Raw genomic sequence first — 26,327 nt, forward strand, 5'->3', positions numbered from 1 at the left:
ATGGTTCACCTTCCAGTCCGGACCAAGATTAGCACAGAAGGAAACTGGAGATGGAAGCAGACTCATCAAATCAAATTGGTACGATGGTAGTGGTACCAAGGGAAGACATTTTAGGAAAATTTAAGATAGCAAAGAATTGACTCGGGAACTTGATGAGTGGCCAGATGGTTTCCAATGACACCTAGGTTCTGGTGGACCGGATTATTCGTCCCCGGATGACCAGGAACCTCCCTCAACTTCCGAGTCCTCAGAATGTACGGACACTCCCGTCACAGGCTCCGCCTTCTTTGAACTCCCATTGACCGCCTTCCCCCAGTCCAGCTCGCCAGCAAAGTCCATCCCGGTGGAGATGTCATCTGATCCGTAAGCGGCGGCATCTTCCACGGACGATGCCCAGAAGTCCTTCTTGTCTTTGCCGTTGGTTTTGTGGAATTCCGACAAGGAGTCCTTCAAGATGACGGATTCCTCAGGTGCAGTCTCTGGGGACATCTCAACAGGTTTCTCGTCAAATGTTGGGGCACCTTCGCCGTCGTCTCCTTCCTCTTGATGATGACTCATAATAGATTTTTCTTCATCTTTTGGATGTCTTATGTCAACATCTTTGGTAGTCTTTTTCAGGATGTTCCATTCATCTGCCAGATGGCCTGCAGCCTCTTCTACCATGGAAGTAGATTGCTGGAGGAGACCTTTTTGGTTTTGAGATTCCAGACACTCTTCTTTATCTTCTTCTTCTTCTCCCAAGTTGGGTCCACTGAGGAACTCACTAAAGGTTTCATCATCATGCATCACCTCATCCTCCCTTTTCTCTGGAGCTTCTGATGCATCTTGAACCCCTTCTTTCATCTCTTTGTTGTCTGTAGAATCCATCTGAGGCTGAACTGAATCCCCGAAGAGAAGATTGTCTTCATCTTGGAGATCAGGATCTATGCAGACTGGTAAGTTTACCTTGACAGCTTCTTCTTGGTTCAACGTTACATCCTGGACTTCTTCCAAGTAGTCGTCCGGATAGTCCAGTTGAGGCTGGATAAAATCATTCAGGTCCAGATCATCTTCATCTTGGAGATCAGGATCTATGCGCACTGGTAAATTGAACTTGATGTCATCTTCTTGGTTCGACGTTAGATCCTGGACTTCCTCCACATAGTCATCTGTAGAGTCTAAGTGTGGCTGGATGAAACCACTGTGGTCCAGATTGTCTTCATCTTGAACATCAGGATCCATGCAGGATGGCATGTTCACCTTGTTGGCCTCTTCTTGTTCCATGGTCAATATTTCATTCTGGACTTTCTCGCTATCATCTGGAGAGTCCAACTGAGGCTGCTCCACTTGGAGTTCAGATTCTGTGCAGGACAGCAGGTACAATTTCTGTGCTTCTTCTTCTTTCAATATTTCATCTGGGACCTCCTCCACAGAGTCATCCGGTGAGTCCAACTGAGGTGGGAGAAAATCCTCAAGGTCTAGATTGCCTTCTCCTTGGACATCGGGATCCATGTTGGATGTCTGATTTTCATCCTTATCAGTCTCTTCTTGTTCCATAGCCATTATTTCAACCTGGTCCTTCTCTCCATCACTCAGAGATTCTGACTGAGAAGGTCCCAAGTCCAGATTGCTTTTCACTTGGACATCGGATTCTACGCAGGATAGTGAGTAAACTTTCTCTGCTTCTTCTTGCTTCAGCATTCCATCTTGGACCTCTTTCTCTTCCATCTCCTCCTCATTATCCTTAGTGTCCAACTGAGGCAGAATCGAGTCTCTGGAGATTGGTTGGTCTTGGACATCAGGAACCATGCAGGACGTCAAGTTTCCTTCCCCAGCCTCTAAATGCTCCATGGTCAATGGTTCATCTTGGACCTTCTCTAAGTCATCCAAATGAGTCTGGGATAAATCATGGAGGTCTTGGCCTTCAGATTTCATGATGACTTCTTCTTCCATGGTCATTGTTTGATATTGGAGCTCCCCCTCTTCCACCCTTTCCTTGGCATTATCATCCAGAGTGTCCAACTGAGGCTCCACGGAATCCCTAAGGACTTGGATGCATTCCACTTGGACTTCAGATTCTGGGATGATTTTTTCTTCCAAGGTCATCATTCCATCCTGGACCTTCTCCTCTTCCATGTCCTGAAACTTCTCCGGCTGCACAGAATCCCTAAGGTCCATTTTGGTTTCCACTTGGACATCAGATTCTGTGATTCCATTCTGTTCCTTTTTGGTCATTCCATCCTGGACCTCCTCCTCTTCCACCTCCTGCCATCCCTCCTCCTCATCCTCAAGAAGGACTGTTTGGTTCTCACTGGCCACCTCTTGAGCAAAGTGAGAAACATAGCTATCTGTGGAAAGGTTCGCCAATTCCTGCTCCACAAGTCGGTCCGTCTCGATCTCCACATCATCAACCTCCGCAGGTATTTCTTCATCCAAATGCTCCTCACTGACGTTTTCCAGTCCAGAAGCTTCCTGAGAATATCCCAGGTCATATTCTACCACCTCTTCATCGACTTCCTCACAAAGATCCTCCATGGTTCCAAAGTTCTTGGTCTTGCTTTCGTTCCAGGCACGTCCAGCCGAATCTCCATCACTGGACTCGCTCTCATCCACGTGAGACGCTTGCGTATTAGCGTCGGTGTCGTCGCTGGTGTACCGGATGAGCGGACGCGTGTCAGCTAGCGTGTTTTCTTGAGCATAGCTGTCGCTCTCCAGCTCCGTTCGCCAGGACACCGAGACATTCTGGGAGTCTTCGTCCTCTTCGTTGATGTCTGGTGAACGTTCTTCCCGTCGACTCCAAATCTCTTCTTGCTTCTTTGTTTCTTCTCGACTTAGCTCAGACCTTCTTGTTAAGATGTCCTCCTCTGGTTCTGCGTACTGACTTTCCGCTTCTAATTTGGGTTCACTTGACTCGACACGGATCTTCTTTTCTACTACGCTGTCCCATGTGTCCATCTCTTCTCCATCTGGATACAAGAAGTCCACTCCTTCTGCCACAGATGTTCCCAAGGTGGAGTAACTTATTTCCTGTCTGATCTCAGCCATGTCCTCGGGGTTGAGGTCACATTGGGAAGACAAACTGCTGGTCCTGGATTCCAGGGTGGGTTCGAGTATTGCCTCCGTTCCAGATCTTGATGTTATCTCCTGCTCATCTACCACCAAGTACGCCTCAACCGGAGCAATTGCAGAAGAACTGAAGGTCTCCTCTGTTGTCTCCAGAACATGTTGTTGTTGGCCGATCTCCTTATTGAGTGGTGGAGCTACCGAGTGGAGTTTCCCGCCATATTCTTCTTCTCCGCCTTCATCTGGATGTTCCTCCTCACCAGGAGAAGATAAAGGCTCAGCATATGTTACTTTCTCATCTACTTCCTGTGCTCGAAACTTCTCCACGGCTCCATCATGCAATATTTTAGGATAAGGACTTTGTTGTCTGGCCACTTTCGTTGTCATTTCTTCTTTCTTGTGAACCTGACTGACATTTTCAAGGTTGCTCCTCAAAGGGGTCGTTGAAGTCACGGATGGTCTCCAGACAGACGCGAGGGTGTTGCAGCGAGCCGGTAGTTGGTAATTCCCTCGTAAAGATCTCAAAGGCGCGTCTATGAGAGGCAAAAAATGCAGTCAATAAACTGCGGGGGTTGAAGTTGTCGTAAAAACGTGACCTCCTCACGAGTAAGATGGAATTGCCTCCAATGCTTTCTGGCTCAGTTCCACGGAGGGGACCCATGGTGGAGCGGAGGCTACGCTAATGGACGCTATTGATCGCCATTTCTTTCTTACTGGAAAGCCAAGAGGCCACGTGGCGGGCGCTTTGCGAACGCTGTTACTTGGATTACAACCATCAATCCACCAATTTGAATAAAACCATTCTAAAATGGAGGAGCTCAAAGTGAAGGGCTATTAGTTAACCTGATATCATGTTAGTGACTATTTTGCATTTTCCTCGTCAAAGCAGGCCTTTAAAAAGCACTTTCATTAATTAAAGGTTCCAAATAATTCAATCTAAATGGACGCTTATTAAAACAACCATGTGATTGGTCTCGGCCAATCAGCAACAAGAATTATGTTGTGATTAAAGTAAGTAAAAACAAAAAGATGACGCAAGATGGTCTTTCTAGGCAAAATGAATGATGTCAAAGGACATTCCTGGTATTTTTACCTTTCAGTGTAATGTTTCTAGACTCTTTAAGACGGCTCATATCGTCTCGCCGCAGGCTCTCGCTGTCCAGTAGAGCTCTGCAAAGACAGTAAAATAAACAAGATGTTCACCTCGGACGCAAAAACCTCGGCCTGTGCGGGGAAGGAAACATCAGAGTGTGCAGTCACTCTTATGATGATGAATGAAAGGTCTCTGCTATTGATCTCACACACACACACACACACACAGATATTATTAGCAGGCCATCCAGCGCTAACTCACAAGCTAGCCACCATCCATCACGCGTAATATCTTTTTTTTTTCTAAATTTTGATTCAAAAGACATGATTTACTTTATTCTACTTTTTTGTCCGCATGTTCAAAAAAGGTGTGCCAGCTCTTAAAGCAAGTCTAACGATTGACTATTGATAGATTGATAGCTAATTATATTGCATGTCATGAGTCCCCTCCCTGCTGTTATTGGAGAATCCCACAGCTCATAAATGTGGGAGCAGTCTGCGTCAATACATGCGAGGGTGGGGCGAGGGGGGGTGTGCACTTTTGTGCTCCACAATGGACTTTGCGGCTCCAGCAGGACGACTCAGGCTGCTGCTTCAAGGGCGTGACCTTTGAAGCCCAAACAGCTGAGACCTTGTATGGCTGGAGAAGATCCAGTTTGCGCCGGGGTGACTCGATCACACTTGATCACACGGTCGAGTTTTATTGATGTGTCATGTCTATTGCAAGCTGACTTCCTCTGGCACGCTGGACAAGTAGAAGTCCCCCTCAACTGCTAAAAGTGGGCCAGATGATTTAGTGTAACCTTGATGAGAGCCAACACGGTTGATTTTTGGTGAGCGAAGCGGGGGCACACTCTGAACTGGTGACCAGTTAATTATAGAGTGGATAGAAAAAGTCTACACACCCCTGGTGCCAGCTATTCATGAAACACAAAAAAAGAGACATGTTAGCATGTGTCAAAAGGGGAAGAACGGCAAAAAAATCTGGTTGCAAAAGTGCGCACACCCTCTTATAACTATGGCTGTGTTCAGAATGAACCAATCATATTTCAATTTATGGGAGTCAGCACACACCTCGTGTTGGACATGACATAATTTGGAATATTTGGAGGTCTTTTTTTTTTTTTCTTTCTACCTGTAGGTGACCACCTCCAGGCCCAGCGACATCTTCTGCTGGAGCAAGCCTCGGTTCTCCTGCACCAGATGATGAAGCTGCTGGCCCACATGCTGCTTCTCCTTCTCCAGACCTTCCAAGTGCTCCTGTACGCAAGACATGGCTTGACAAGGTTAGACGTGCTTCTGTTTGATTTTGATGATTAGATGGCTCCTGCTAGTCGTTTGTCAACCATTCAGGAGTCAGCGTGTATTATTCGATTGTTCGCCGGGCTTCCTGAAGAGGAAGAGGACAGCTGGGAATGACTCACACATTCTCACAATAGGCCGCTCTGCCCACTTCTTAGACAGGAAGTATAAACATAGTAGCTGGTCCTTTCTTTTGGTATTTAAACACACTGACAGAAGTTCAGCCATCTTCAAATTTACAGTCAGGAGAAAATTGTCATACAAATAAAGATTTGTCATATTCTTGAGATGGTGAATTATATGTTATGAGGAAACATTTTGAAAATTGTGTTTGCTTCACCTGAAGTGTGTTTATGTGCCGTCTGTGTTCTTCACTCTGCTGCTCTGCCGTCTCCTCCAGCTGGCTCCTAACATCGCCTTCAGAGATCCTCTCTCTCTCCAAGGCCATCAGCTGGGCCTGGTACTCATTCTTGTGGCGCTCTGTTTGGCCCAGATGGGCTGCGGTCTCCCTCAGGTTCTCCTCAAGTTGGTCTAGCTGTGCCTGGTAAGCTTGCTCGGTCTCCTGCCATGCCTTGGAGGCCTGCTGGCTGAGCTCCTCCTCCAGCTGGAGGAGGTCTAAGGTTGGGGTGCTGCGTTGCGGTGCCCTATGGATCAGGGCGGTCTCCAAGCGGGCCACGTCGACCTCTTGGTTCCGTACCAGGTGCTCCATCTCTTCCTCCAGCTCGCTGATTCTCTCCCTGAGCCACCTCTGAGCCTCGTGCTCCTCTTCCAGCTCCTTCCTGCTCACCTCCATCTTCGCGTTGACCTCCGCTTGGGCCCGAGCCTCCTTCTGCCAGTGCCGCTCTACCATCTGGAACTCCTCACTCAAGTTGCAGACCTCCATCTGAGCAAAGACCCGCTCCCGCCAGACTTCATCCAACTCCTCTCTGGTCCGATGGAGATCTTCCTTCAAGCTCTTCTCCCTCACGGAGGCGCCCCGGTGGCCGTGCCGTAGAGCGTGGATCTCTTGGGCCAGCTGCATGTTCTCCTCCTCCAGGAGCTTGACCCGGCCCAGGTAGGTCTGTAGGCGGCGGTTGAGGTCCAGCATCTGGTGCTTCTCCTGGGCCATGTGGCGGGAGTACGCAGGGGTGTGCAACGCCATTGTGGGACGGATGCAAGAAGTGGAAGCTCAGGGTGAACCTGACAAGTGAGGCTGCTGTGAGGCCGTGGGAGCTATTGAAGGAAGAGGAGGGTTGTGTGTGGAGGGAGGAGACAAGAGGATAAAAGGGAGGAGTGGACAGAGGGGCTATGGTTAGTGGGGGGGGGGGAGACGGTGAAGTCATCTCTCATGTTAACTCTTTCACTGCTGTGATCCAGAATAGCTTCTTATGCTCCTCATGAGGCCTGCAGAGCAATTCCAGACCCTCCACTTGAACTTCTTGGAATGTCCTCTCACTTGCACTCAAACTCTTTAGTCCCTTCCTGTCCTGTCTTACTTGAAACAGGACATTCAAATTAATGAGCCACATGCTGCTAGGTACCTGATGATTATGGAAGCTACCCATGCACAGAAATTCGATTTTGTAGTCATTGTGAGCTGACACAAGCCAGAGAACAAAGTCACTTTCTTGGAGAAGGAAAATTTGACTGCTCAAAACCGGCAACTGAGCGAGCAGATGGTGGCGCTGGAGAGCAAGATGAAGAACATTTCCTCTCTCTTTCTCTAAATTCACCTATCTGTACATGTCATATCCATTGTCATATACAATGCACGCACGCCCTCTAGTGGCACAGAATGCCTCATGTGGGTTTCCCTGCCGTTCCCATTGCGCATGCGCGAACTACCTTCCCGGAAACGTGCTTGAAATCTTAAACGTAATTGTAAAGCAATGACGACAAGAGAGGACATTCATCAACACCATGATGTCACCGTCTTCTGGCCGCCTCCATGAAGGTTGCTGAGATTTCAAGTTTGCATTTTTCTATTCTAACCTGAGGTTCCTGAACGTCACATGTAGTTTCGACCAACCTTGTTTCATCTGCGCATGCGCGAGAAAGCGGTCCAGGAAGCTTCGTGTTTGTTTTGACCCGCTAAACATCTGTCCATTTCGGTCAGGGAAGATTGACTTCACCCGGGCGTCCCCGGCCATAAAATTCGTGACAATAGTTTGACTTTCACATCATTATGTCGCTGTATTGTGTCCGCCTCCGTGGATTTACCTGCTGGCCACGTGAAAGCAATTAATTTTCTCGTCATCTCAAATCGTGTTGAGAATGGACAGCATAGCGTTGGAAGTCGACGCGATCAAATTCGCCAAGACGGCCGTCACCTACGACCAAAATGGCAAATACGACGAGGCTGCGTTTTACTATAAGGTGGGTCCATACAGCGGATGTCAGCTGGCTTCCTCGTCTGAAATAGGAGTGTGACTGTCAGTGTACGTGGACGACTCAAACGTAACTTGTTCGCTTCAGGAAGCCGCCCAGGCACTCATCTACGCCGGCATGGCGGGCTCCAAGCTGGACGGGATCCAAGACAAAGTCAACGAGTACCTGGATCGAGTGCAAACCCTCCACAATGCGTGTAAGTCCATTATATATACACTACCGTTCAAAAGTTTGGGGTCACAAAATTGTTTGGGTGACCCCAAACTTTTGAACGGTAGTGTAAATATTATTATAATAAAATATTATGAATTAAATATTGTAAATTATATCTTATATTTGTATAAGATTATATATAATCTATGAATATAAGTATACATATATATTATAAGATTTTTTACACAGAAGATTATATATATAATCTATAAATAATTATCTAAATAAATATATACACTACCGTTCAAAAGTTTGGGGTCACCCAAACAATTTTGTGACCCCAAACTTTTGAACGGTAGTGTATATATATTTTTTTATCTCCCAATGATGCAGGATGTATGTGTAGGAATGTTAGTGGCATGCGTCAGACAAGGGAGTGTTTGCTCAGTCAGGATGACTGACTTGGTTTTTCCGTGACTGCTATGTATTTATTTGTGTGTCGTGGAAACTGGGTGGATTGCATATTTTTATTGCAGCTGTCAAACGTTCCTGCTAAATCGTTACCATGTGGCTTTAACGCTTTGTTTATCACTCCGAAAGCCATTTGAGAAAATCCAAAAATTGCTTTTAGATACAAATGAATGATGGTCTGTAATAATAAGGTTTGTTATTCTAAAAGAGTGCAACGTTGTCATTTTCCCCATCCGAAAATGTCCGCCTAGTGAGCGCAGTGGATGCGCAGAAGAGCGACCCGCTCAAGTCTCGTCACCAAGTGGACCTGGAGCGCGCCCACTTCCTGGTCACGCAGGCTTTTGAGGAGGACGACAAGGGGAATGACGACGAAGCCGTGGAGCTCTACACTCAGGCCGTAGAGCTCTGCATCAAGACGGTCAGGAATGCTCATCTTCTCTCACTCTTTGTGGTCTCCTCCGGTTGTTCCTCACGATCTTCTCCACGCGACTCTTTATGTTCTTACAGTCCAACGAGACGTCTGACCAGGCTATGCAGACCAAGCTGAAGCAGTTGGCCCATCAGGCTTTGGATAGGTTGGTTTCAAAATCATCACGTGACATCATGGCGTTGATGTTAAAGTTCTCGTGGTGTCCCTCAGGGCAGAAGGTCTTAAGCAATCACAGTCCAAGTCCGGTCCGTCGCAGACTCAGGACAGGGCGGGACCGTCGGGAGTGAAACCCAGCTCGTCGGGACCCGTCCGGCAGTTTTTCCCGCTGGGTCCTGACTTTAGCCTCAACGACCGCCCGCAACCTCAGCCCATGAGAGCGGTCCAGTCCAGTGAACCGCAAGGTCAGCGATACTCGTCCGATGAGATCGAGGTCCTCAGGTGAGTCGCTCTTGTGTTCTTCGAGTCACTTTACCTTCTCATCGACCTTCATGCTCCATGTTTTTCAACATTTGCCACATCCCGCCGCCTTTGCAGGAGCACGTCGACAATCAACGGCATCGCCTACGTTCCCTTCATGAGCGTGGACCTCAAGGAACGCTTCGCCTTTCCCGTGCCTTTCTCGTGAGTCGTCGTCTTCAACAAGCTGTAGCCAGCGTCCGTTAGATCTTCTTGATCTTTCCCACCAGGGACAAATCAGGCACCCTGGCTCTGTCACCCAAGCAGAAAGTCATCTTCTCCCGCTGGGTCCGACCCGACGAGATCTGCACCAATCCCACCATGATTATGTCAGTGTCCAGCTTCAGCATCAAGCAGGTCTGCAACGAGGGGGAGCCCTTCTCTCGTTGTTCCTCACTCAACTTTTCTTAACACTTTGTGGCGCAGACGGTGGTGTCCGACTGCTCCTTCGTGGCCTCGCTCGCCATCAGCGCCGCTTACGAGAGACGCTACAACAAGAAGCTCATCACCAGGTAGGATGAACGTTTCAAGATCCCATCAGTGCCATCCTGACACGTCACGTCGATATGTTCCAGCATCATCTATCCTCAGAACCGACGAGGAGAACCCGAGTACAACCCGTGTGGGAAGTACATGGTCAAGCTGCACATCAATGGCGTTCCCCGGAAGGTAATGACATCATCACGCAGGCAGAAGATGAAGGCAGAAACTCACGTCTCCTCACTCAGGTGATCATCGACGACTTCCTGCCGGTGGATCGCGGCGGCGAGCTGCTGTGCTCGTACTCCAGCAACAAGAACGAGCTGTGGGTGTCGCTGATCGAGAAGGCCTACATGAAGGTGATGGGCGGCTACGACTTCCCCGGATCCAACTCGGTAGGCGGCGTCGCGTTTTCTACATCTGCGGTCTTCTTCTTTGTGTATTTACCACGTTCTCTGTCATTGCCACAGAACATCGATCTTCACGCGCTCACCGGCTGGATCCCTGAACGCATCGCCATGCACTCGGACAATCAGTCGTTCAGCAAGGATGACACTTTCCGCATGCTCTTCCAAAGGTGACTTGAAATCTTTAAGCGCTGTGAAATGTTGTCAACAACATTCTTTTATGGGTATGGGTGGAGAAAAGTCTGATTTTATCATCACACTGGAGAGAAAAAACAAATACTAACTTTGACCAGCAGATAGCAGCATTGAGTCACTTTTGGATGAGATGATTCAAAAATGTTGTGGTATCAACTTTTTTGTCTTTGCAGATTCCACAGGGGCGACGTCCTCATCACCACGGCAACGGGAGTGATGACGGAAGAAGAAGGAGAGCAATGGGGCTTGGTGCCAACTCACGCCTATGCAGTCCTCGACATCAGGGAATACAAGGTCAGCCTCCGCTAAGCAGCACCGGCACCCCGAGTCCTCCTCCTGACCCGCCCGCCTCTCGTAGAACATGCGCTTCCTCCAGCTGAAGAACCCGTGGAGCCACTTGCGATGGAAGGGGCGCTACAGCGAACGCGACGATAAGAACTGGACTCCCGAGCTCCTCAAATACCTCAACTTTGACCCCAAGACGGCGCAGAAGTTTGATAATGGTACTGGAGATCACATTTTGCTCATGGACAGCATTGGATGTTTTTTTTTTTTTTTTTCTTTCAGGTGTGTTTTGGATCTCCTGGGAGGACTTGTGTCAGTACTATGATGTCATCTACCTGAGCTGGAACCCCGCCCTCTTCAAAGAATCCACCTGCATCCACAGGTTTGCCTCCAAACTCAAAAGTTCCTCTCGGAGCAAATTAGCCTGAAGCGTGTTTTGTGCGTTTCGTGTGCCATGCAGCAGTTGGGATGGAAAGCAAGGCCCGGTCAAGGACGTCTACAGTTTAGCCAACAACCCGCAGTACAAGCTGGAGGTGCAGAGTCCAACAGGGGGCGCTGCTGTGTGGGTGCTGCTTTCCAGACACATCACTGACAAGGTAGGACAAAGAAAGGACCAAATAAACTTCTCAAACATGAGGACCAGAATCATGCTTCGTGTTTTTTTTTTTTATTGTGATACAGGAGGACTTTGCGCAGAACCGAGAGTTCATTACGCTTGTTGTTTACAAGACGGATGGCAAGAAGGTTTACTATCCAGGTCTGACATTTGCACCCTCTGGAAGTTCGGACAACCAAAAAAATCAACAGGCAAAATATGAGCAATATTGAACAAAATTGGGAGAAAAAAAAATACATCATGGTATCATCCATAGGAACCAAAATAGTTTTCCGTTACCTGTCAAGGGTCAATACTAACCACCGATTGTTGTTGTGCAGCCGAGCCGCCTCCCTACATCGACGGCATTCGCATCAACAGCCCGCACTACCTGACCAAGATCCGACTGACCGGCGCCGGCTCGCACACCTTCACCTTGGTGGTGTCGCAGTACGAGAAGCAGAACACCATCAACTACACGCTCAGGGTAGGACACAAAGACGGGTTGTTGCGACAGACAACAGCTAGATGTTTTTTTTTTTTTTTGCATCGCTGTTTAGTTCAAGTTTGAACTTCAACTTGGGAGAATCTTGCGTAGAGAAGTGGAGGGAATCACCGGAGAGATTCGTGGTAGCGTCGTTTTAGCATCGCCTTTGTTTCTTTCCTCGTAACAAAACGTCCGCAAAGTGAGAGGCGTGAATTATATTTGATCTTTCAAAGCAGATTTGAAAACACACATTCTCCTCATCCAATGATATTTGTTCTGCTCCAGAAGTTTTCTTTGCTCTTCTTGTTTTTGTGCTTGATTTCAAAAGTTTGCTTTGTGTGTCACATACATAACCAAGATAACCTTTTTTTTTTTTTTTAGTTTCACAAACATGAATTAAGGCTGCTTTTTTATATATAAGAGCACCAACAATGCCATAAAGTATTGTGATAATAGTGAGCAGAATGATCACTTTTATCATATTACAGAATATATGGTCATTTTTTGTAAAAAAAAAAAAAAAAAGATTCTAAATGCCATGAGCAGGAATCGATTCCACACAGATTACTTGAAAGCCAGAATATTTCTTTCCTTTTGCAAAAAGCCTTACCGTACAGGAAACGCAAAGACATGTAAGCGACCAATTATGCTTTTTTTCACAGCTTATTATACTGCTGCGCTAATGGCACGTTTGTTACTGGACGACCAGGGATGGAGCTAGGGCGCTGCCACAAAGCGAGCGGCTTCCCCTGCCGAAGTGGAGCCCAGAGTGTAGGAAAGAAAATTTCCCCTACTTCGTACCGTATAAGAAAAAAAGTCATAGTATAGACTCAACTGTGCAGTCAGCAAAGGGGTGCTTTCATATGCTACAATGCTACGCTAGTTGCTAATTTGAAATTCAATTTTTTTTTTCTTTTGTTCTGTAGGTTTACTCTGGCTGCAAATTCAACTTCTCCAAGATCCCAAATCCCTTCACGCATACCAAACGGGTAGGCTAATGCAAACATGAACACAGCAAATATAATTTGGTGTGTGTTTTGGTCATTTTGCACACTTTGTGTTGACTATTTCTCTGGTGTTCAGATTAACGGCCAGTGGAAGGGCGCAAGTGCCGGCGGCTGCGGCAACTACAAGGACTCGTACAAGAACAATCCCGTCTACCAGCTGCAGCTGGATCGGGCCGGTCCGCTGCTCATAGAACTGCGAGGTTCCAGGTTAGTGTCTTTTTTTTTTTCTCATAGCATTTCATAAATCATGAAATGAGTCAAAGTCATTGACATTGCTGGGCAATGCACTTCTACTTCAGGCCTGTAGGTGGCTCTCTTCACAATATTGCCACATATGAAAAGTTTTTTTTGGTGTTTTTTTTTTAACCTACTCATTTGGTCACTTTTTTTTACCTCCTCATTTGTTAACTTTTTTTTTTTTTACTCATTTGGTCAGTTGTTGCCACCCTAAAAAAAAAAACATTTAAACATGTTGACCCATTTTGATGTGGCTTTCGCGCATCCTGTGAACTCAGTAACCCGTGACAGGAGCAAGTGCAAAAAGTTGCTTAGTCATCTTAGCTTTTTTTCTTCTGGTTAAACACTCAACATCCAACACAATTTCTGTGTGTGCGTGTTCAATCCATTTTCACACTGCCCTCATGCACATTTACGTAAGCCATCTTGTGGCTTTGTTTTTGTTTTCTTTCCCGCACTGGCATTTTCTACTGTCGCCAGCAGAAAATCGAAATGTGCTGCACACTCAATCTCAATTTATGCGGAACAATAGCAACAGCAATAATGCCGACTCCCCGTCCCTAGTATTGATTTATTTATGATACGTGACACTCCATTCATGCATTATTTTGATCATCCCTTTTGCCCCAATTAACCTTCAAGTGTTGCCGCTGACCGCATTAAAGGTTTGCAGTCAGTTGAGTTATTGCCTGAGTTAAAGTCAGTTGAGTTATTGCCACCAGTTCAAGTTGTGGGGATTTTTGGTCACAGGACAAAGCAAGAAAAATAATAGTACCAGTTTCCTACAGCCGGCAGAGGGCGCTCTCGCTGGCTAAATTCAATTGTCCTCCTTCACAATTGTCCTCCTTCACTAGGTCATCTAAAATGGTCGTTTTCTAGTTTTCAAGATGCCAAAAGAGAGAAAGGATATTATATAGTTAAGGAGCTATATTAGAAAAAACAATAAGAGACAAAAACAATCTTGCGTTGACCCAGTTGCAATGAAATTTGCATGAATTTCAGGCCTCCAATGTTATCTGTGCAGGGACACATTCAGCATTTGGATAAACCACAAGTGGCCAGATACGGCCTGCCACATCATTTTATGTGGCCCGTGAAGACAAATTGTGCATCAAATTCGTGTGTCATTACTAGAGTTGCAAATTGTCTTCACTTTTAATATCTTTTTTTTTTAAATATTTGACCAGTTTTTACTCGTCTGATTTGAAATCGAGTTATTTGTCAGTTTGTTTTGTCGCTTTTACTGTATATAATATCAGGTGCTCATACATTTATTTGGGTCGACAGTCATAATGGCCCTCCGAAAGAAGCTATGACTACAATGCGGCCTGCGAAAAAAATGACTTTGACACCCTTGGGATAAACAAATTACATAAATGCAGCAGACAACAAAAGAGGCATACAAATCAAGGCTGAACGTTTATCTGCCGGAGCGCAGACGTCCTCTACTAATGCGAGTGTGATTTGCATTTGTCCGATTGACTTATTCAACACACCGGCCAAGTGGGAACAAAAGATGACAAAGTGATGTAACATCTCCTACTCAGGATATCGCGTGCGTCTTCGCAGCCACAGCAAATTGAAATCGTTCCGATTGACATGTTTTGCGACACGTGCTGACAGGCAATACAGCGTCGGCTTCGAGATGGTCACCGTGTCGACCACGAGCGATGCCAGCTCCACTTCCACCAGCAAGAGGAGCAGCGGAGATTACAGGTTCGCCATTTTCAAAGTAGGCTTTGGAGCCAGGCTTCATGTTTTTTTGTCTTCGTCGTGTGTGTTGTCCCGGCAGATGCGGCTTCTGCTACATGGACTGCGAGCAGGTCCCGGCGGGCGTGTACAACGTGGTGCCCACCACCTTCCTGCCCAAACAGGAAGGGCCTTTCTTCCTGGACTTTGCCAGCACCGCCCCCCTCAAAGTGGCTCAGCTACAATGATTGATCTTCTGTCCAAACCCGCCAATCACAAGTGGACTCACCATGCCAATGACTTTTTTTTTTTTTTATGACAAAATGCTCACATGTCTTGTAATATGGCTGTCTGTTATTATAATGCATTATGGAGACACTTTAAATGGCCGTGTTCTATACCAGTGATCCCCAACCTTTTTTTTCAGTGAACGAATCATTTTCTCAGTTCATATGACTTCCACCAGTAGGTGTCGGTAATGCCCATTGAAGCTGGTGCCACCTCGCCGTAAAACAAAACGAAGAAGAAAATGACGTCACTTCCCGTTCACGAACGAGTCGTGAATTGCATTTGCCGTTCAAGAATCTGTGAGTGAGTGATTCGCATTTCCAGTTCATCGCAAGAACCGATCAGTGAGGGAACGAATCGTGAATTTCTCCCGTTCGCGAACGAGTCAATGGGTCAACTACCTTCCTTCTCGTGCATCAGTCAGTGAACGTGTTGCGTCTCCCTGCTGGCGTGAACTATGTAAGTCAGAATGTCGATTTACGATTTGCCAAGGAAAGAAAGAACCACTCACTGAAACACACTTCTTTTATAATTCTTTTAATAAACATTTATGTTGAAACTTGTCTGGTGTTTTATTCCTTGTTTTTATATTCGCCAATTAAAACATGAAAATCAGACATTTGGTTGTCATATGAGTTGGTGTCCCCCAAAATAACAAATGTCGGCATAACGGATTTTTTTTCCAACCTTTTATTCAAACACAATTACATTCGGTATAATAACACCATCAACTACAATCCAACAAATACAAAATTAAAACATCAATGTCGCCATAACGTGCGTATGCTGGCATGGCAGCAACGCTGTCTGTCACTCACTCGTGAATCTTCGCGAACGAACCTGAAAATGGCGGTGTGCCTAATGGAGTGTCCGAATGACGTCACAGATCAAACAGCCAATCAGAAAGTGGGGGTGAGGGCGGGTGTGGCACTTTTCACTTTCAGTTAAGCTTTGGCCATGATTTTTCCCTAATGAACTGGCCTGTTATTAGGTACACTTGAAAATGGCGGTGTACCTAATGGAGTGTCTGAGTGACGTCACAGATCAAACAGCCAATCAGAAAGTGGGGGTGAGGGCGGGTGTGGCACTTTTCACTTTCAGTTAAGCTTTGGCCATGAATATTCCCTAATGAACTGGCCTGTTATTAGGTACACTTGAAAGTGGCGGTGTGCCTAATGGAGTGTCCGAGTGATGTCACCGATCAACCAGCCAATCAGAAAGTTACCCTCGTTAAGCGCACCTGCGGGAAAAGTTTTAGCCACGTTCACGTTCTGCAGGAGCTAAAACTTTTCACGCAGGTGCACTTAACGAGGGAATCACACGGACACTCCATTAGGTACGCCGCCATCTTCAAGTGTACCTAATAACAGGCCACTTTATTAGGGAAATATCATGGTCACAGGTGTCAAGCTCTAGTCCTCAGGGCCGCATTCCAATATGTTTTCCAAGTTACCCTCGTTAAGCGCACCTGCGGGAAAAGTTTTAGCCACTTTCACGTTCTGCAGGAGCTAAAACTTTTCCCGCAGGTGCACTTAACGAGCGAATCACACGGACACTCCATTAGGTACACCGCCATTTTCAAGTGTACCTAATAACAGGTTACTTTATTAGGGAAATATCATGGTCAAAGGTCACAGGTGTCAAGCTCTAGTCCTCAGGGCCGCATTCCAATATGTTTTCCAAGTTACCCTCGTTAAGCGCACCTGCGTGAAAAGTTTTAGCCACTTTCACGTTCCGCAGGAGCTAAAACTTTTCCCGCAGGTGCACTTAACGAGCGAATCAGACAGACACTCCATTAGGTACACCGCCATTTTCAAGTGTACCTAATAACAGGCCACTTTATTAGGGAAATATCACGGTCAAAGGTCACAGGTGTCAAGCGCTAGTCCTCGGGGCCGCGTTCCAACATATTTTCCAAGTTACCCTCGTTAAACACACCTGCGGGAAAAGTTTTAGCCTCTTTCACGTTCCGCAGGAGCTAAAACTTTTCCCGCAGGTGCACTTAACGAGCGAATCAGACAGACACTCCATTAGGTACACCGCCATTTTCAAGTGTACCTAATAACAGGCCACTTTATTAGGGAAATATCACGGTCAAAGGTCACAGGTGTCAAGCGCTAGTCCTCGGGGCCGCGTTCCAATATATTTTCCAAGTTACCCTCGTTAAACACACCTGCGTGAAAAGTTTTAGCCTCTTTCACGTTCCGCAGGAGCTAAAACTTTTCCCGCAGGTGCGCTTAACGAGCGAATCAGACAGACACTCCATTAGGTACACCGCCATTTTCAAGTGTACCTAATAACAGGCCACTTTATTAGAGAAATATCATGGTCAAAGGTCACAGGTGTCAAGCTCTAGTCCTCGGGGCCGTGTTCCAATATGTTTGGAGTGTCCGTGTGACGTCACAGATCAAACAGCCAATCAGAAAGTGGGGGTGAGGGCGGGTGTGGCACTTTTCACTTTCAGTTAAGCTTTGGCCATAATTTTTCCCTAATGAAGTGGCCTGTGATTAGGTCCACCTCATGGACACTTCAATAGGTACACTCACTACACTAAATGAATCCATTTGCTCAGTAAGAACTTGGTTCGATCCCAGGTGTGAGCATATACCGTAATTTTCAGACTATAAGTCGCGGTTTTTTTCATAGTTTGGGTGGGGGGGCGACTTATACTCAGGAGTGACTTTTTTACATATATGTTTTTTTTCACTTTTTTGGGCATTTTATGGCTGGTGCGACTTATACTCCGGTGCGACTTATAGTCCAAAAATTACGGTACCTAAACGTGTTTTTAGAATTGGAACCTCGCTTTGTATGCGTACGCATATGCAAACTAATGCAAGTTTTAATGTGTAAATACATAAGGTGGCCCCGCCCCCAAGTTGGCGGAGCAAACCCATGGATCACGCCCACTACCTAGGGGGCAGGGTGAAATCCAGTAGTGTAGGGGGCATGGCCAAGAGAGTTAGGGTTTCAAAGTAAGGGTGTCCAGCAATTAAGAACTCTTAGAACTGTCCAACAGAGCAACATTTTCTTTATTCAACATGTCCACACATGACGTTTTCACAATGCTTGCTGCCAGCTCCCATCTTCGTGGAATAAATCAACAAGAATGAAAAGATACTAAAATTTGTCTTTCAGAGTCACTCCAAATCAATGTTCCTGTGACGGTTTCTCACAGTCCTTTGACCACCACGGCCTTCTGGGAAAAGTTGTCCGCATTTTTGGCGTCGCTGCGTTGCCGTCGCAGGTTGAGGAAACTGAAACGAGCCTCTAGGTTGAAGCTCCTCTTGGTGGCGGCTGTTACACTACTGGTGTTGTTGTTCCTGTTGTTGATGATAGCTGGCCCGTTGTCCAACGTCACCTCAGCGCCTTCCGCACGCTCACCTGTGGTGCCGTAAAGTGTAGAAAATAAGGAGTCTGGACAAAAGACATCTTAAAACTGGGTTCCTTCATCAATTGGCCACTCACCTCTTTCCAGGTCACACTCGGGCGACGATGCCCCACTGCACTCGCTGCGAGGGCCGAGCACGGGCGAGATGAGACCAAAGTCCGACAGGGAGACGGAGATGGGCAGCTCCAGGCTGCACGGCCTAGAGGGAGGCGAGGAGGACGAGGAGCAAGATGGAGTCGGTGACGGACAGGCGGAGGAAGAGGAGGTGAAGGAAGACGGCGACTGCAGCTCCTCGGGGTTGTCGGGCGAAGAACCCAGACTGCACGTGGAACGTGTCTCAGAGTGTTCCTCGGACGCCACGCTACCGCCGTTGCACGGCTCGTTGTCAAAACACACCGACATCACTGTGGGGGATGGATGGATGGAAAGTAGTAAGGCAAATATATCATATTGGAAACTATGCAGAAATTTCCATCTTCTTGATCTTACTGGAAATGCCATCGGAATCCGATTTGACGGCGGACGACTGGTCCCCGTCGCCCTCTGCGCCGACGCCGCATCCCCGCGGGCCCATGACGGAGCTGCGCCGCCGTTCGTGGATCTCTTCCGAGATGGCCTCCAGGTTACAGAGGGCTGTCTTGTATTCAGCTTTGGCGTGCGAGAGCTTGGCCTGACGCTCGTCCACCGTCTTCTTTAGGTTCTGCGTGGAGGCAAAAAAAAAAAAAAAAAAAAGACAGCATGAACATCACATTCAGACGTTTGGTTTTGACTTAAACGAAGCGGAGCTTGTTGCGCACCTCCAGCTGCAGGTAGAACTTGGCTTTCATCTCAAAGTAGGGCCTGTGGAAAAGGTGAAGATGTCAAAGAAAATAAACAGATAGCTCTTTTTCCCAGCAGCACTTGAACGCAACAACACAAGCAAGGTTTTCATCGTTTCTCACTTTGACTTGTTGATGCTGCGTTTCAGTTTCTTCTCCAGCTGCTTCATGCGAGCGATGGCCGCCGCGTGCTTGGCCGCCGTCTCCTTGTGCGCCACCTCGCTTCGGATCTTCTCTTGGTCCGCCTCCAACACCTGTGAGAGCCAATCACGGCTCGTCAGCACATTTCGCCATAGAAAGTCAAGCGGTAGACGCTAAAGAAAAGCGAATGCTGACCCGCTGCGTGGCGTGGTTGAGCATCTCCTGCCAGGCAGAGTCAAAGTGGCGTCGGTCCTCCTCTAGGAGGCGCTGTTCGGCCAGCGAGATGGTTTCTTTGGCCGCGCGAAGGATCTCGGAGGCTCTCTGGAAGTCCTGCGTGGCCTTCTGGGCCTCCAGCTGGGACTAAAGGACACACGAGGGATATATTTTTATGTTAAAACTAAATTTGGATTTTAAAGCTCAAGTTCAATGTTATTCCTTTTCCAAAGACTTTGCTCTCGAAGTACTTTGCAAGGGCAGGTGGTGGTGGTGGTGACAACCATAAAATGTCAGCAGAAAAGCAAAAAATAGAAGTTTAATAGGACAGTTAAACAGAAATCTACCTAGAGTGCTTTGTTTCAATTTCGCAATGAACGCTAGCGTTAAGCTAAAAGACGTTAATCACTGACATAGTTTTTTTGAAACATGTTTGTGCTCCAATATACTGCCAACAGTGTTTTCTTCAGTCAAACCGTTAACAAACCACGAGTTTTAACGTGGTGAGGAAAATGCGATGACAAAGGGGAAGTGTCTACTGGGGACTTTCCAGTTGAAAGCCACTTCTGCATTTCACAGGAATTTCAGAAGAAGAAATAATAATAATAATAGTGACAATAGCCGACCTGTCGGGTCTGACGCCGGGCCTCCCAGTACGGCTTGGAGTCATCAACCGTCTTTCCGATCTTGATGAGGAGCTCGTCCAACTTGACGGTGGCCTCCACTAGCATTGAGCGAAACTTCTGCCGGGCCTCCTGACAAAAAAATAATTTGGAATGAATGCGAGTGGAGCAGACTGTCAACTTGCTGACTTGGCCCAAGATGTCACTTGGTAATAAAAGCCACGCGCGAGACTTTCACCTCATTTATGATGTCACTGACCTACAAGCATAAGACGTGGCACAGATTGCTCACAGCTTGAGTGAAAATTGCATTCTTTGGATACATTATTGTGGAAAATGTATGAACTACTCCTTTACGAAGCATGTTGAGCATTTGATGTGCGTGCCACCACACTGACCTCCAGCGCTGTCTCGCATCGGTTGATGTCGTCCGACGACTGGTTGAGTCTCTCCAGCTCGCCCTGCAAAACATCAGACCGAATTGTCATACCACAACTCTGACATAAATCATAGTTTAATTGAATTGATCACTGTAATAGCTTTAGTGGTTTTGATATAGTACTATTTTTTGTCATTTAAATCAAATTGTGAATTCAATCACAATCGCAATTTAAAGCATAAAAATCCGAATCGAATCTTGAAATGATAAATTCATGAATATGCCGGAACCACTGAGTGGTTCATTCTTTTAACTTTGCAAGTATTTTTTTAGTATAGTCAGTCGTATTTAACTTTAAAGGATGCTTGCATTTTATTCTGATTGTTTATAAATATTTATTAAAGTATAATTATTACAATAAATTTGAACGGAATTACAGTTAACACATCAAAATGTCGTTCTCGTGCAATTCCATATCTTACCAAGTACTCGAGTATTTTAGTGACATGCAAAGTGGTTTTCTCCACTCGGCCGTCAACTGTCACATCATAATTATTCGTGAACGACACAAAATGGATGACAGCCATGCAAGAAAGCCGCTTTAAGTCGTCGTTAGTCACGCCGGAGGACAATTTACGACATCTTAGGTTTCCAATGAAACGTAATAAGGATTGGAGCTTTGCTTTGTCTACCTGGACGCGGGGGTCCACATCTTCATCTTCATAGTCCGCCTCGTCGTCACAGCGATGGGGGTCCATTGTTCGAAACCTGACCAAGAACCAGCGAGATGCTCAACAAGCCGGGCCGACAAAACACATCCCGCTTGGCTTGCTTGTTTGTCTCCGAACACGGTCGAAAGCGAACAGAACCGAAGCGGGCCTGGATTGTGTCCTCTGTCCTACTTTCCTTTGGTCACCCACCCACCCAGCGCCCGTCAATGTTGAAGAAGATGGAAAGCGAGTGGTTTTGTGAGCTGCTTGACCCGCCTTTTCCGCTCTTCGCTCTTCTTTGACAGCTCATTTGTGCCGTCGAGCGAAAGACTACGTCCGGTAACGCCCCCTCATTTACATAGACTCGAGCTACTATGATGTTGATTGGCTTCTTAAAGCCACGTGACGTTACACACTTTATCCTGAACACTTGATCATATGAGATTTAATCAACGTTTTCTGAGATAATCATGTAACCTTTCGGCGGGTTTTGGGGGGCTGCCCAACCAGTGAATGCTCTAAGGTCCCTGTAAATATTTTTTATTTTTTTATTTTTCTGCTGCATGGAATATTTATTTTTTCAGTAATTTGTTTTCCATTTTTGAATATTTTTTGAATATTTGTTTTTTATTTTTTTGGTGGGAGGAATATTACCCCATTTTTCTATCAATGTCTTTCCTTTTCTCTTTATTCTCATTATTTCTCTCTGTTCTTGCATCTGTAATGAAATCATTTGCTCACACACAAAGGGACAGTAACGTCCTATCAGGAGCACGATGTGACAGTCGACTGTTGCTGTTCTTTGGACTTGGCCAGTGTATCATCTCTGAAAAGCCAAGCACCCACGCTACACATTGTATATTTCTGTATGCATGCACATGCTTCTTGTTCTTAGAAATGCAAACAGATGACCCTTTGTCATGGCACAGCTGCCCTTTGGAGAACATCTCATCCGATTAGTATTTGCATCATTTCCATATCGCCTCTTTGGCAATCATTGAAGAACTTGACCTAATTGTCTGGCCGACGGACTGAGATGCTTTGATGTTCACAAATTGATGAAATTAAATCATGTGTTAAAAATGCTACTTGTAAATCTTCTAGTGGACTCTGAGGTTGAAAAATGTTACAGAACACTGGTAAAGAGGCCAAGTCAGGTCTAAAAATACATGCGACATTGTGACCCTTTTACACGGTCTAAGAAAAGGCATACCGAGTGCGTTTACGGAGATAATGCTTGCTTATGACTGACACAAAGCTATTTTCTGAACAATATGTTCACTAATGTCAAAAAAACAACCTTCCAAAAACAAATATGTTGACATAGGCAGCAAAATTCACCTGTTCATTTCCACCTCAAGCAGCAGCCATTTTGTTTTTACTTGATTTTCTGATATTTCCAAGTGATCCAAAATTGTAGCATGCAAAAGAAAGACAAGTGGCATAACATTTAACAAAGTCCATTATTGTGCTCGGAGTTAAATTGCTCTAATAAATCATTTCATCTGCAATTGCCAACAATCGCCCACTTTGTGACCCTTTTGGCTTCTGAATTTGTTTTCAATTGGTCGACTGAGTGACGCTCAGCCGCTATCCCCCATATTGAATTACCCGTGACTTGGTTACGTTGTTTTGCCTTCTTTTAGTCTTCAAAAGCCAAAATGTTACAAAATTTAAAGTTTGTTGTGTTTTTAAGAAAACATTTTCATGACAGTATCGCAAGAAGCAGGTGGCGGCAACTGACACTATATAATAACTTTAAAGTACAGAAATGTATTTGTACTTTTATTACTGTCCACTAATGAAGATCAACATTTAAGTTATTTAAAACCACTTTGTAGTCCAGACACTAATCACGGCATTAAATCCGCTTTTATTTCTGCACATCTATGCTAATCGATCCGACTGGGAACAAATTCAGATCCTTCACGCTCCACTGACCCCAAGAAGGATTTCTCCGTTTCTTCTCGGGGCACTTGCATGACAAGCTGCTACTTAAGTGAAAACGCTTTGACACCTTGGGGGAATAACAGGATGAGTGGTCTCGTGACTGCCGCAACCGCAGGGAAAGAGAGAGGAAGTGTCTCCACCTTTTTTGACTCCGAGGTTGCTTCAGGGTGAAGGTAACCTGAGGCGAAACAAAAATGCGTTGAAAAAAACTTGATAGCATCACGCTTGGTGAGCAGCAGAGTATGTTTGCTTGTTGGTCACACCCTACTCAGGAGTGTTTTTGTGCCATCTCAATGTTGGTTATTGACGAGTTGAAGGTTAAATACGACATGGAGAGCCAATTTGGTAACTACGTTCACACGATGTAATGTTAGCTAACCTGCACTTCCTGCTTTTTCACATGTGTTTTAGGGGAAGTTATATAACCACAAAGTAAAAGCTTCAGCAAGGACCTGACCACGTGACCTTTTACTGTTGTGCGCTTCCTGTCAGCTTCCCCAGACTGACCCACAGGAATCTGTCACTCCACAAAAACAGAACCATTTCATTCTTCACTTTTAGACTTATATCAAGTGAATATTCAAAGTCATTGTTTCGATATGAACTCGTAGCCCAAAATAAGAAATATTTTGAGATTTGACAATACATTTTAAATGATTAAAAATTATTTTTAAAATTGCACTTAATCTATACAACGGATGCATACATTTCAAAGTGAATGAGAAATTTTCCAGTAAACAAATAACTAAATAAACATGTGACTTAAAAAGTCAAAGTCCTTTTTAACAATCCCCTCTTGAACTTTACGACCACTCAGGTCTTTCTCCGCATGCATGTGTGCGTGTTGTTGTCATGATTGTATTTTGATGAATTTGCCCTGCAAGAAAACTCTGGAAACACAAAGTCCTTCTTTCTTGTTGACCGTTTCCCTCTGGACGTACTGGTTGGCCACGCAACGGAAGCCAGCCTCCAAGAAAAGCGCCGCCAAAAAGTCTGGAAATACACGGATGCCAGGCATGTTAGGATGAGGCATTTGGGAATGAATGGGGATCTGAGATGCCAACAAAGATGACGATATTCATGTGCGTGTTAAATGGGGGCAAAAAAAGCAAAAGCAGTCCAGGTGACTTTTTTTTTTTTTAAATAATTTGATATTTGAGATTTGTTTTTTTTTTTGCTCCTGAATTGTTTCTAGATATTTAATTTCTTATCTATTTTCCCCCCAATATTTTTTTATTAATATGTATGACATGATTTTTCAGTATTAAAATGTCTCATTTTGGTATTGATTTATAGATTTGTAGACTTGCGTTATTAACCCTCTGGAAAAAAGGTTTTTCTAGCTTTTTTTAGGATAATTATCAGCACACCTTTGGAGAAGAAGTAGGATCTGGTTCCATCCTGTCGCACGTAGAAGTTGTCTGCCAGCTTGCTGCTGGCTTTGAACCGCTGCATGGCGTGATCATGCACGCCGTAGTCTCGGAAGAGAACGACGCCTCCGGCTTTCAGCACCTTCAGTGAGAACACAAAAGCGGTATATTGCAGAGTGGGTCATAAACGGGGGTTCACTGTATTCAAAATGGCAGCAGTCATAATGCACTCGTACCCTGTGGATGTTGCCAATGGCCAGCGCCATCTTGTCAGGATGGATGGCAGAAAGCACAAAGATGAGCGTGGCAGCGTCAACGCTCGCCTCGGGAATGTTGTCTCGCAGGTCATCACAAGTGAGGTCGCACTGGAAAACGGCGCAGCGAGCAGGATTGCACAGAGGATTCTTCTGTCGACGAAAACAACGAGGGTGTGTAGACTTGATACTGTAAAATCAAGTAAGGGGCATTGGCTCACTTTGACAAAATCAACCGCTCTGGGCGAGAAGTCGCAAGCGTAGACGAAGATGTTGCACTCTTCCTCCAGCAGAGGGAAGATGCAGTTGCCCACGCCGCATCCCGCCTCCAGCAGGACTAACCTCTGCGATTCAGACTGCAATTGATAAAAAACCCATTTACACATTGAGTAATGTCACTTATACTGTTTCAGAAGTTGCTGGACTTCATAGTGCAGGGAAACTGCATAACTCTCACTTGTCTGCACGTATTGAGCTCCTCGAACTCTCTGCTGGTCCAGTGTCTGTCCTTGAAGAAATTAGTTGTGTTCCTTTTGTAGAACAAGTCCCAGTTCTTCTGTGCTTCTCGCTCCAGTTTCATCTGCTTGAAGGCGGACACCAGACTCTGCTCTCCTCCAGTCTTTTCCTCCTGGCTCAAGACTTCTTGTTGGTTGCCCTCATGTTTCACTCCGCCGCTGTTGTTTTGATCACAATGAGTGACGCTATCACCAAGGGGCAAACTTTCATTCTCCGGCGCGGCCATGCTGCATGATTAAAAGCTTCCCATTGATGGTATACTACTCTGCAAACATTGTCTTGTACATTTCTACACGTAGCCAAAAAGCGTCGCAAGGACTCAAGTCAACAAACAAAAACAACGTGCCTTTTCGGCAGCCGGTTCCATGTTGTCCATCAGTGAACATGATCCGTGTAGAAACGTCCTCGGCAAGTGACAAATACCATCCACCCATTCTCAATACGTATTGTTTATTCTCAAGACGAGGCCACAAAATGAATATTTCTTTTACACGAAAAGTCTTTTTTTTTTTAAATGATATGTATGTTCTTTCACAAACATTTACGGGAGTTTGCATTGACTAGGGTGTAATGTTATGAATCCTACCAACAGTGTCCGTAGAGAAACAACATCGTACGTTCACCGTTCTGACAGTCAAAGAAGTCCCTACGTATAAAAAAAATACATAGAAAACTAAAGCACATATAACACATCATATAGGCTTATAAAACGTGCATATTGATTGCTAAATTTAATCTGAAATGTCGACGCTCAACAAACAGACGACGCGCACTAAACGACTGCTTTCTTTTATTTATTTGAATGGGGACGATGAGAACGTGCAGGTTTTCATGGTCCGAGTGGAGGCGTCTGACGGTGACGTCACATCGCACGTCTAAACACGTTGTCAAGCTGGAAAAAAAAACAAAAAAAAACTAAATCTTGTTTTGTCTTTTTACAAATGCACAATTGTATCCACTAGCAGCTGTTTTGTATGTA

At 45.6% G+C, this 26,327-nt stretch overlaps 4 protein-coding genes across 8 annotated transcripts; 1 reads left to right on the top strand and 3 right to left on the bottom strand.

The window, feature by feature from the left end:
• Nucleotides 1–144: 144 nt before the first annotated feature.
• nes (nestin) lies at nt 145–6,698 on the bottom strand. Its single transcript, XM_037274821.1, has 4 exons — nt 5,777–6,698; nt 5,270–5,394; nt 4,136–4,212; nt 145–3,575 (listed from the first exon to the last, which is right to left on the bottom strand). Exons 1-4 carry the CDS (start codon nt 6,575–6,577, stop codon nt 202–204), a joined length of 4,377 nt encoding a protein of 1,458 aa, XP_037130716.1. The 5' UTR covers nt 6,578–6,698; the 3' UTR covers nt 145–201.
• A 608-nt stretch (nt 6,699–7,306) lies between these two features.
• capn7 (calpain 7) lies at nt 7,307–15,127 on the top strand. 2 transcript variants are annotated; one of them, XM_037274822.1, is made up of 21 exons: nt 7,309–7,791; nt 7,891–7,999; nt 8,679–8,845; nt 8,935–9,002; nt 9,068–9,295; nt 9,392–9,478; nt 9,544–9,670; nt 9,740–9,825; nt 9,889–9,982; nt 10,042–10,188; nt 10,264–10,370; nt 10,569–10,689; nt 10,754–10,898; nt 10,963–11,062; nt 11,141–11,276; nt 11,362–11,437; nt 11,617–11,762; nt 12,689–12,751; nt 12,846–12,976; nt 14,630–14,722; nt 14,799–15,127. In XM_037274822.1, exons 1-21 carry the CDS (start codon nt 7,690–7,692, stop codon nt 14,941–14,943), a joined length of 2,478 nt encoding a protein of 825 aa, XP_037130717.1. In that variant the 5' UTR covers nt 7,309–7,689; the 3' UTR covers nt 14,944–15,127. The 2 variants fall into 2 exon arrangements, with proteins under 2 accessions (XP_037130718.1, XP_037130717.1); XM_037274823.1 differs by lacking the exons at nt 12,689–12,751; nt 12,846–12,976; nt 14,630–14,722; nt 14,799–15,127 and adding an exon at nt 12,425–12,578 and having other exon boundaries at nt 7,307–7,791.
• A 2,867-nt stretch (nt 15,128–17,994) lies between these two features.
• sh3bp5b (SH3-domain binding protein 5b (BTK-associated)) lies at nt 17,995–21,530 on the bottom strand. Its single transcript, XM_037273948.1, has 9 exons — nt 21,241–21,530; nt 20,568–20,630; nt 20,173–20,301; nt 19,529–19,693; nt 19,316–19,446; nt 19,172–19,214; nt 18,864–19,074; nt 18,452–18,778; nt 17,995–18,367 (listed from the first exon to the last, which is right to left on the bottom strand). The coding sequence occupies exons 1-9, from the start codon at nt 21,304–21,306 to the stop codon at nt 18,156–18,158; spliced, it is 1,347 nt and encodes a 448-aa protein (XP_037129843.1). The 5' UTR covers nt 21,307–21,530; the 3' UTR covers nt 17,995–18,155.
• Nucleotides 21,531–22,467: 937 nt separating this feature from the next.
• On the bottom strand, nt 22,468–25,755 carry mettl6 (methyltransferase like 6). Of its 4 annotated transcripts, none has more exons than XR_005100636.1 (6): nt 25,290–25,751; nt 25,054–25,188; nt 24,815–24,985; nt 24,579–24,720; nt 24,007–24,201; nt 22,468–23,395 (listed from the first exon to the last, which is right to left on the bottom strand). XR_005100636.1 is itself a non-coding variant. In XM_037273951.1 (5 exons), the coding sequence occupies exons 1-5, from the start codon at nt 25,572–25,574 to the stop codon at nt 24,059–24,061; spliced, it is 873 nt and encodes a 290-aa protein (XP_037129846.1). In that variant the 5' UTR covers nt 25,575–25,755; the 3' UTR covers nt 22,468–24,058. The 4 variants fall into 4 exon arrangements, 2 of the variants coding, with proteins under 2 accessions (XP_037129846.1, XP_037129845.1); XR_005100637.1 differs by having other exon boundaries at nt 22,468–23,386; nt 24,002–24,201; XM_037273951.1 differs by having other exon boundaries at nt 22,468–24,201; nt 24,815–24,982; nt 25,290–25,755.
• Nucleotides 25,756–26,327: the final 572 nt, after the last annotated feature.

The sequence above is a fragment of the Syngnathus acus genome, chromosome 16 (genome assembly GCF_901709675.1).
Source record: "Syngnathus acus chromosome 16, fSynAcu1.2, whole genome shotgun sequence".
In the NCBI taxonomy this organism is placed as follows: domain Eukaryota; kingdom Metazoa; phylum Chordata; class Actinopteri; order Syngnathiformes; family Syngnathidae; genus Syngnathus; species Syngnathus acus.